An 11332-nucleotide genomic window follows, 5' to 3' on the forward strand; every position below is an offset into this window, starting at 1 on the left:
CGGGAGTTCCCAGAATTTCAGGTACCATGTATGGCTTCAGCCAGCCAACTAGAGGAGAGACACCCTCGAAGTAATGGCCTTTCTTGTGATAAAACAACAGTCCATCCATCTGTCAAGAAAACAAACTGAGTGTCAGTGTTGCCTTTGAATATGAAGATGCCATTTGCTGCCACAACCACTGACAACAGGCGCTTTTCTTAGATGTTAATGGCCAAAAGCTTTTCAAAGAGAAATGCTAAATCAATCTATGCTGACACAGTTCTCCTCAAAAACTGTTCGTGCTAATATCAGGGTTATAGGTTATTAGAAGAGAAAATGAAGCTAGGTGTTCCATACACTCTTAATAAGGTCCCGCTCAAAGCACTAGATACAGCCAGGAAACCAGACATTTTTCGTCTAGTTTCCTGGGATATAGCCAGCATTTAACCAGGACCTGATTAATAGTGTGCTTTTAGAACATTTGGCTGAAACCAGTGAAAGGACATTAGTGTGGCCTCACGAACTTAAGGGTATATACTTATCTTTTTTATATTTCTTAAAATCTGGTAAGTGTAGCCTTTGACCATTTTAGAATAAAATTGACATCAGTAAACGTTCCCACGCACACACGCGCATACACAAACAAATATAAATGTATGACATTAAGGCAAGCTGGTATGGGGACCCCGAAGTTGGTCTCGGCACCAATCTTTCGTTTTTAGTTTTTCTTGCTTATCAAGCGCCTTTCATGGTAAGCCTTTTTGGTAATTTAAAGGATAGTTGACTAATACCGCTTCAATAATTTTCGTTTAGCGTCTGCATGGAATACGCAGCACAGTCACAACGCAAGATGGAGGAACAGCCTCCTAAAAGTCCTTTGTGTATTGAGGATGCTTGCAGCAAGTTGTGGCTTAATGTGTACACATTCATCAAAACAGTCAGATTTGCTTTGTTATTTGAAAAGTAGGTTGTAGACTACGCTTCCACCTGCAAAAGGTGGGAGCGTATATAGTCTTGGCTTGCTACCTCACAGTGATACTGTTTGAAGGAGCTGCTTCCCGAAGCGCGCTGCAGTCTAGTCACGTGTGATTTTTCAGATTTCGCGGGATCTCTTTATTAGCCAAAAACAGCGAAAAATCACAGATAGTATGCCTGTCAGCAAGCTGTTATCATTTTCTCTTAAACACTGTACTCTTAAGGTCCAACAGGAAAGTTTTCTTAAATTTTTCGTCTCTTTGCCAGCGATATCGTTGCAGGTACCGGTATATGCGTGCAACTCTTGATACCACGTATAACAAGCCAATCCAACTAAGACGGAGAGAGCGAGTTCTAGGGAGGCAATACATAGCACGTTCTGTACATCAAGGTAGAAGATGTAGTACCTCTGTCGCTACAGGAGCAAACGAGTGACGCTTAGTCAGCTTTATTGCCTCGTAGTTGTCTCTACGATTCTGGCTCTGGCCACATACTCCGTGCGATTCAGAAAAAGCCAGTGCAGACAAAGCCAGTGAAAATGGTTGAATCATTTTATTGCTGGGACCTGTCTGTTCCGCAGGTATCTGTAGAAGAGCACGAAGACACGTTCGTGCTAAACATCGTGCATTTTGTAAGACTGGGCGATGCCCCGTTGTCTTTTATCGAAGTCGTAAGTATCCGAGCAGCCTGGCTCCAGCAAAAACCGGACTCTCTGATGATTCACTGTAACAACTGCAGCGCGACCTCAGGAAGCGAGTACTGGAAGCATATCAAGGGCATACCGCGACTAACACTCAACTACGTCGAGAAACCGGAGACAATTTTTGGTATAAAAATAAGCTGGATCGAGCATGCCTCCGACATCATTCGCATCAGGATGCTGAGGAAGTACGGGGGCATCTACCTCGATAGCGATTCCTACATCGTGAAGAGTCTGGACAAGTACAGGCGCTACGAAACGGCTATAGGATGGCCACCAGGCCAGAACATCGGCAACCAGGTAATCGTGGCCCATAAACGATCCGAGTTTTTGCGTCTGTACTACGAGTCGTATCGCAAGTATCGGCCTGACCTTTGGTGTTACAACGGCGGTCAGCTACCGACGAAAGAGATTCTCAGCAAGAAGCCTCACCTTGTCTACAGAGTTCCTTGCGACTTTGGAGTGCACGAAGACATCACCAAGATTTTGTACGAACAGTCCAACGACGACTGGAGGAACTTCAGTGCCGTGCACATATTCTTCAGGCACAGGGCTTACTACTGTCCCTCTGACAAGTTCGGACCAATCAACTTCGAGACTGTAGGATGGTACGAAACGAATTTCGGGAAGATGGCGCGCCTCGTACTCACAGGCTCGACGAAGTTGGGTGGATCGACGGTGAAGAACGTATCGTTACTAAGTGCGGAAAATTTGGATTATTCTGATGGATGTGGATACTTATGTCGCCTGATATCTCTGCTGACACCGTGAGAAGCATATCTCCAAATATTGTATATATGTCTGCCTTAGACAAATACTTAGTCATCGTTTCGCCTACTTATGCATTTGCGTTTTTTTATTGAAATAAAAATTAGTGAAGGAGTTGTCGCCATTTCTTGGGAATGTCTGCCCCTTTTTGCTTGTTTGTTAGGAATAAACTACAATTAAAAATATATACAGTCTTGCCTTTGCGAGTTCAATATTTCCCGTTTTAACATAGACCGTTAATCTTTGGCACACACAAGTACAATGCACACTCGCGAATATTAGTGCTCATCACAAGATAGTGTCTTCAAAGAAGCATTCAGGGACTTTGATCGCCTAATGAGGGACCTTTATTTGCCATGGCCCTAGTATTCTGGCTAGAGAAATGGTACGTTCTTAGTCCAGTAAGCGGAGCTCCTGATCTAGGCGCTGTCAGTGTGTGTTGTGTTTGGAACAGTAGAGCAGGTGATAAACATCCTCGTCCTCATGGCTACATGTACAGCCACCCATTTTTTAAATGCGAAGCATTTCTTAGCGAACTTCTGCGACTTTGAGCGATCTATCTAGCTATCTATCTATCTATCTATCTATCTATCTATCTATCTATCTATCTATCTATCTATCTATCTATCTATCTATCTATCTATCTATCTATCTATCTATCTATCTATCTATCTATCTATCTATCTATCTATCTATCTATCTATCTATCTATCTATCTAGCCGCCTACGACTTCGTGCTCTCCTGGTCGCTTGGTTAATCGAATGTGCACCAAAATTGGTATGGCGTAACATGACTGTATGACGAACATAAATGACAAGTCATAACATGAAAATCATGACACGCATGTCATGTACAGCATGACTTACGTGCCACGCTCATGGTGCGCTGGCGGCCGTTTCGCTAGCTTGATATACACCAAAATTGGTATCTTGCGACGTGACTGTGTGACGAACATAAATAACACGTGTTAACATGAAAGTCATGACACGGATGTCATGTACAGCATGACTTACGTGCCACGCTCATGGGGCGCTGGTGCCCGTTTCGCTAGCTTGATATACACCAAAATTGGTATCTTGCGACGTGACTGTGTGGCGAACATAAATAACACGAGTTAACATGAAAATCATGACACGCATGTCATGTACAGCATGACTTACGTGCCACGCTCATGGTGCGCTGGCAGCCGTTTCGCTAGCTTGATTTACCCCGAAGTTGGTATTGCGCGACGTTACTGTGTGACGAACATAAATAATAGGAGTTAACATGAAAATTATGACACGCATTTTCCTTAGTGACATACAAGACGATGTATGCATGCAGCTCTTTGCTGGCTGCTTCGCATTACATCGATTACCACAATGCGTGGGATCTGCCGGCTTTTTTTTAACCTGAACGCGCGAGTGTCGACCGCCGAGTCGATAAGCGCCGTATAACGGAGCGCAGTGGCGAAATGAACGAGAATACGCGCATGCGCGCAGTGGAGAGTCCGGTGCAGCTAAGTTCGTCTGCCAGGCTGTTATGCGAAACGGACCCAACCCCACCTGTTTCTTTGTCCTTGCATTTTTGTTCGGTTTCTTGGCTTGCAGTGGCACATATCTTTTTGCCTGAGAAAAGTGCTTCGGGAACCAAAGGAAAAAAAATGACAGCAAATTCACGGGGTGAATGATGATGAGTGGGGCGAAGCTCCGGAGGAAATCATTGGTAAACCGTGAAACTCTTTCGTGAAATTCGCCCAGTACATCATATAAGGAGTGTGAAACACCGTGTATATATTAAACATCAAACCTTTATTCTATTGTTGGTTTACGTGGTCCCTTCATTATCACCGCTTTGTGGTCGGTGAAATGCAGGGAAAGTGTCCGCTCCCGAACGAAAGAGAAAGCGCGCCAAGAGCGAGCGCGACTCCGAGCGAAACAGAAAGCGCGCCAAGAGCGACCGCGTTCCCCGCTCGCCCTGTGAGAATTAACGGCAAGGCTAGATGGAAGACACGACGCGCGTAGCGTTCCTCTTCGCGTTCCACGGCGCGAGGTCGGTAGCATCCCCAACGAAAGCCAACGGAACGCGATCGTGCAAGTGCTCAGGCTTCGCGAACAATGCACGGCGTTTACTGCACATAAGGCGTGTACATTAGAGCACTGCACGGGCCCGGGCCGGCCCGAAAGCCCGGGCCCGGCCCGGCCCGCGGGCCGGGCCGGGCCGTCCGAAGCGTTTTTCGGCGGGCCCGGGCTGGGCTCGGGCTTGAAAGTGCGGGCCCGGGCCGGGCCCGGGCTTGAAGCTGCGGGCCTGGGCCGGGCCCCGGCTTGAGGCTGCGGGCCGGGCCGGACTCGCTCATTAAAAGGCGTAAGTCGGGCCTTCGAGCACACGCGAACGTTATGCATTGCATGGTCTAAGGTATACTGCGCCAAGCTGAAGTGACACGTGCAAAGAGCTGGCTCTTAGTAAAGCTTAGCAATAAAAATAGAAAAACAGTTGAAGTGCTATTTTTTTCCACCAATATAGATATAGATTGGCACTGTATATCTTCACTAACGTTTCGTCCGCGGGACCAGGCTTTGTAAAAGTAACAAGTACATCGTGGTGGGTTTCCTTATAAACACGCGAGATCACGTATATATATATATATATATATATATATATATATATATATATATATATATATATATATATATATATATATATATATATATATATGTATATTAACAGCATAACAATGGGCCAGATCACGGTTGTTCCCATGAGAGGAATAAATATTTCGGTCTTTTATTCGAGGTTGACACATACGGTACATTTCATTTATATTCCTTGGTATTACGTGCCAAAACCATGATATGATTACGAGGCACGCCGTAGTGGCACCGGATCAATTTCGACCACCTCGAGTTCTCTAACGTGCACCTAAAGATAAGTATATACACGGGTGTTCTTGCATTTCGCCCCCATCAAATTGCGGCCGGCGTCGCCGCGGGAATCGCACCGGTGTCCTAGGACTTAACAGCGAAACAGCTTAACCGCTGAGCTACCACCGCGGGCAAAGCAACATTTCGATGCATGTACACACCGAATTTCCCGTCCGATCGCCCGCTACAAAGCGCACGGCATCATTAATAATCATCATCAACAACTAATATCCCCTAGCGGGCCCGGGTCGGACCTGGTCATGAACAAGCGCGCCCTGGATTAGTTTAGTAATGAACGCCCAGGCCCAGGCCGGGCCCGGGCGTGGAACGACGGGCCCGGGCCGGGCTCGGGCTGGGTACGGTCAAGTACGCCCGGGCCCGGGCCGGGTCCGGGCTTGGAACCACGGGCCCGGGCCGGGCTCGGGCTGGGTTCGGTCATGTACGCCCGGGCCCGGGCCGGGCCCGCGCTTGGAACCACGGGCCCGGGCTGGGCTCGGGCTTCATAAAGCGGGCCCGGGCCGGGCCCGGGCCGTAAAATCCGGCCCGTGCAGTGCTCTAGTGTACATATTCCTCTTGCCGCCGTTCTCGTGCCGCCTCGGCCTCGCGTTCTCGTACGGCAGGGTCCTCGTGCCGTTGCCGTGCCGCTTGGTCCTCTCGTTCTCGAACGCTGGGATCTTGGCGCCGTCGTCGCGCAGCCAGACGACGCCACCTTGTTTCATAATTGTTCACTTGTTTCATAATTGCTCCTGTCATATTTTGTCAGCTTGTACAAATGCGTTCCTGCGCTAGGTATTGTGTTGTCTTCTGCATAAACATGTGAGGTACAAATAAGTTTCTGAAAATAAACTGAAGTGTTGCGCGGTGTGCCCTTTTTCTGCGTCTCTTTATCGAGTACGCATGTCTTGTGCTATGACAAGCTATAGCTAGAATACGTAATGGCAAAACACTTCGCAAAAGAGACGAGGACCAGAAAGAAAAACCTAAAACAGACAGGCGCAAACTATCAACTATTTTGTAAGTGTTTCTTTCTTTTTTTTTATTTGCGACATAGACTTGCCCTTAAGGCATAATATTTGTTTTGTATATTTGTGTTAAATGTGCGCCGTTAGGCCGGTGTTAAGTGTTTCTTTCTGGTCCTCGTGTTTCTTGCGCAGCATTTTTTCATTAAGTATGTTACACCAACTCGCCCACATCAAGCTTCTCCTGCTAGATAGAATACAAACATCTCCAAACCTAAATCTTTTGCAATTCGACATGACCAGCTTTGCTCATGATCAGCGCAAAAGAAGCTATGTCGAACATTTCGTTCGATATTTGAAGCCCCCTTTTTAGTATTCTTATTCAGTTCGTTTTTTTTAATTGCACTATTCGCACACCTCGGCCCTTTTCGGATCCCTCTTGTTTCACTTAGGCGACTTGATCTGATTAAGTCGATAAAGTTGTCCCATCCTGATGCATGTAGGAAATTTTGACAATACAACATTGACGCTAAGAGATTTCATTTTGTTAGTGGCATGGCGAGAAGCTTCGCGCAGTGGTCATCGTTACTTCCACAGAACCTGTGTACTTGCATCTCTGGCACGACAGCTGCCGATGTCACCCGACAATTTAATTTTAATGAGGACAACAGATAAAAAACTTCAGCAGATCCCACGCGTTGTGGGAATATGTTTCATGCGAAGCAGTCAGCGAGTAATTCTATGTTGTATTTTATGGCTTTGAGACAAACGTTATGAGGTGGATCGACGTGTTTTCGTAAGTGTAGTAGCTCTGCGCACATCGTGGGCTTACCAGGCACGTCGACAACACTGGCGTTTAAAGGATAACTTATGGTGCGACGTAACGACAGCCCCCACATTAGAGTACATACGTCAGTATTATCGAAACTAAGAGCACTTTATGGCGCAATCATGTGAATGTCACACGTCACTTTCGTTAATGTATTCCACCGGGGTCGAGCAATGCTTCAATATAGCTTGCTGAATCATAGGGATATAAATGTAATGTTTATGAGACTGCTATAAAAGCGGAGCCAACACGAACCATAGACGTTAATCTGACATGACGCCTGTATCGTAGGAGTACACATGTAGTGTTTATTGCTTTCTTGTAAAATTACATAGCCAGCACCACGAACACAATTGACGTTGCACCGACAATACGCCTACATAGTCTGTTTTTCCAAACCAGTTTATAGACTATTTTACGGACGGGTTTTGGTGCCGTCGTGCTGGGCTGTTAACCTTGCCGTGTTTTATCTTGAACAACTACGCGAACAGTGTTACGGTGGTCATCTACACATGAAAACTGTTGGGTTGGTGCATTCGGCGTTTCCGGACTTTATCAGTTCGCGTCAGATATACAAAAAATAAGAAAATTTTCGTTTAACAGCCCATGATGGCGGAGCCCATATGCCTTACGTAACATAGTCTATAGACCTGGCGTGGCTCTGTGGTAGAATAGCTGACTTGCACTGCCACGCGGAATGCTTGGGTTCGATTCCTGCTGGGATCCTAATTTTTATTCTTTGCATTCGTCGGGTCAACGATGCCGGTGTCGGTTTTTGTTAACGCTTTCGCATTTAAATTACTAATGTCTGTTCTCGCCTTTCCTGGGTAGATATAAATTGTCAATCACCTGTGGCGCATACCCGTACACCGCGGCCCGTGGTAAACGCGTATGTGCCACACGTGTCTGGAGGAAAGGTTTTGACGACGTATGCGACAGGATTTCCATGTTATTCATGTCATCACCCGACAGTCATATTCGTCAAATCCTCTTACCCTCCCATGCCAATTTTGGTCTACACCAAGTTAAGGAGGCGATCATGAGAGCACACAGACGTACGCGGCTAGATAGATAGATAGATAGATAGATAGATAGATAGATAGATAGATAGATAGATAGATAGATAGATAGATAGATAGATAGATAGATAGATAGATAGATAGATAGATAGATAGATAGATAGATAGATAGATAGATAGATAGATAGATAGATAGATAGATAGATGGAAACGCTCAAAGTGCCAAAGGTTCGCTAAGAAATGCTTCGCATTTAAAACAAAGCATATAGCTGATACAGCATCGGACTCGATGCCCTTCGTAAGAACAACGCACACAAACAGCTATCAAACTCTGCACAACAGCATCTGTGCAGCAGTTCCACACCTACACCGCCGCCCCACTGCGGTCACGCCAGTTGCGAGAGAGACCCTCTCTCAGGACAAAGGTCGGGCAATCGTCATAGCAGATGCGTGATGCTTTGACAAAGCGTAGCTGTCGTAGTCGGGTAGGCGCACATTTCAGACAGCGCGTCCAAGCGTGCCACATCAGAAACGAACCGGCCTTGCATCCACGCATGGATCCACCCGTCCGGTAAACGGATATTGCTGTAGTCAGAGGCTCAACGCTACTTTACCGCCGTTCGTCCGCGCTCCTCATGGCAACAACACGCTGCAACGGCAGAAGGACATCCGGTGTCACATTTACTCGACGGAACATCGCGACGGTTTTTTGCATGCGCTGAAACAGTTCCAGTAGTGAACTTGAACGTGCCCCTGCATCGATAAGACCGGAAGTTAAACAACGGAAGACGCGACTCTCTACACTCAACTGTTCTTTAATCTACAGTGCTGTTCTGGTCAAGCCTAACAAGGACCTTCGCTCAAGGTTTGGCCTGCATCCTATCCAACCAGATCGTTGCAAATGATGGCTTTTGCATGAAACAAGAAACACCATAACTGAGAAGACGATTCAACTAAGAACGGAGAAACGAAGAACAAAGGCGTTTATGAAGCGGGCATTCTCCACATCAAGGTAGGACATGCACTTCCGTCCTTATATTAACAAGCGATTTACGATAAAGCATTTTTATTGCCTCGTAGTAGGCGCTACGTTCCTCGCCGCATGCTGCGTGTTTTATGTATCGAGGCCAAGACACCCGCTTCCGCCGTTTTACTGTTGGGACCTGCCAGTGCCAGAGGTGACGGTAGAAGAGTACAACGATACGTTCGTGCCAAACATTGTGCATTTCATAAGACTCGGGAACGCTTCGTTGTCCTTCATTGAGGTCGTGAGCATTCGAGCAGCCTGGCTCCAGCAAAAGCCGGACTTTTTGATGATCCACTGCGACAACTGCAGCGCGACCACTCAAAGCGAGAACTGGAAGCACATTAAGGACATACCACGGCTGACTCTCAGGTACGTCGAGAAACCGGAGACAATTTTTGGCATCAAGGTGAGCTGGATCGAGCATGCCTCCGACATCGTTCGCATTAGGGTGCTGAGGAAGTACGGAGGAGTCTACCTCGATAGCGACTCCTACATCGTGAAGAGTCTGGACAAGTACAGGCGCTACGAAACGGCTATAGGATGGCCACCAGGCCAGAGCATCGGTAACCAGATCATCGTGGCCCACAAACAATCCGAATTCCTGCGTCTGTACTACGAGTCCTATCACAAGTATCGGCCTGACCTTTGGTATTACAACGCAGGTCACCTACCGACGCAGGAGATCCTCGACACGAAGCCTCACCTTGTCTACAGAATTCCGTGCGACTTCGGAGTGCACGAAGACATCACCAGGATCTTGTTTGAACAGTGCAATGACGACTGGAGGAACTTCACAGCTGTGCACGCGTTCTTCAGGCACAGGGCTTACTACTGTCCCTTTGACAAATTCGGACCAATCAACTTCGAGACTGTAGGACGGTACGCAGCAAATTTCGGGAAGATGGCGCGACTAGTACTCACAGGCTCGACGAAGTTGGGTGGATCATCGGTGAAGAACATATCTTTACTGAGTGCGGAAAAGTTGGATTATTCTGAAGGATGTGGATAAATTTTTCGCTTGACATATAGATATTGCTTCTGTGATTATTACCAGGATGCACTATATCCGCAGTGTATATATATATATATATATATATATATATATATATATATATATATATATATATATATATATATATATATATATATATATATATATATACCTGCCTGGACCCCATGTCGGATGAAGGGGTGCCCTCCCCCCTCCCTCCGAAACAAATTTCTGCCTACGTCACTGCGTGACATTCATTGATGTTTTTACTCAGATTACGTGGGGTATCATAATATGTTAGTCTGAATATGGTCCGTTACAATTGTTACTTTGTTTGATAAAAGAATCCACCAAGCGAAAAAGGCGAAAGCTTAAGAAGAGCGACGACAAAATTTCAGTTACAATGTCATTATTATACACGCTTTGGCCAGCTATAGCACATGCGTTACGGCGCGTCGCTTGACCACACCTCTGTGGATGACCGTCACTATCTAATAGGCTGCCTCCATGCGGATGATATGCGGAACAGGAAGAAAATAGTCGCGTTAGAGGCAACTGTTATTAGAAAGGCAACGTTATTAGAAAAAGAGAAAAGAAATAACTCGAGGAAGTCGAATGATGTCGTCCCAACCGAATGGCACATTTAACGCCCTCTAATTTGAAAACGTGTCAGTAAATATTAATACTAGTCACCGTTACTTTCTCTATAAAGAACTACCAGGCGACACTCAGGTGTACACGTGCAAAAGTGAATCTGCACCCTTAGTTCGAGTGAGCATTCGTCCGAATGATAGGCATTGAAGGACCGTGTTTGTTGTAAAGCCTGTTCGTGCGAAATTTCTTTGGGAAAAGGCAGTGTTTTAGGTCAACAAACAGCACAAATGTGCACTTTTGTAATCAGGGTAAGCACTTGCAGTATTCGGTTCATTAACAATCAGTAAAAAGAGGCTTAAAACGGATAGTATGTAATGAGATGTACAATGGGGACGTTTTCACCGGCCTCGTTCCTTCGTCCTTTTTTCGCCACATTTATGTTGCCTGACACGAAGCTATATAACTCGCATAACTGATGCAGCTTGCAGTCATGACAATATAAACTGGAACAAGCCTCACCTGCGCACACGTATTCCGCATGAAATGGCAAACGTAAACCAGGCAGACGCTATATATCAGCCTGTGGAGGA

At 46.2% G+C, this 11332-nt stretch overlaps 2 protein-coding genes across 2 annotated transcripts; both read left to right on the forward strand.

Moving 5' to 3' along the window:
• The first annotated feature begins 1469 nt into the window (after positions 1-1469).
• On the forward strand, positions 1470-2581 carry LOC119385801 (uncharacterized). Its single transcript, XM_037653183.2, has one exon. The coding sequence runs from the start codon at positions 1493-1495 to the stop codon at positions 2423-2425; it is 933 nt and encodes a 310-aa protein (XP_037509111.1). The 5' UTR covers positions 1470-1492; the 3' UTR covers positions 2426-2581.
• Positions 2582-8558: 5977 nt separating this feature from the next.
• On the forward strand, positions 8559-10168 carry LOC119385802 (uncharacterized). The gene has a single exon (XM_037653184.2). The coding sequence runs from the start codon at positions 9150-9152 to the stop codon at positions 10164-10166; it is 1017 nt and encodes a 338-aa protein (XP_037509112.1). The 5' UTR covers positions 8559-9149; the 3' UTR covers positions 10167-10168.
• The last annotated feature ends 1164 nt before the right edge of the window (positions 10169-11332 follow it).

This window comes from Rhipicephalus sanguineus, chromosome 3, assembly GCF_013339695.2.
Source record: "Rhipicephalus sanguineus isolate Rsan-2018 chromosome 3, BIME_Rsan_1.4, whole genome shotgun sequence".
Lineage (NCBI taxonomy): Eukaryota > Metazoa > Arthropoda > Arachnida > Ixodida > Ixodidae > Rhipicephalus > Rhipicephalus sanguineus.

Bases quoted from the DNA above. Each gene is read 5' to 3' on its own strand.
- LOC119385801 (XM_037653183.2), top strand. From the start codon at position 1,493: ATGGTTGAATCATTTTATTGCTGGGACCTGTCTGTTCCGCAGGTATCT.
- LOC119385802 (XM_037653184.2), top strand. From the start codon at position 9,150: ATGCACTTCCGTCCTTATATTAACAAGCGATTTACGATAAAGCATTTT.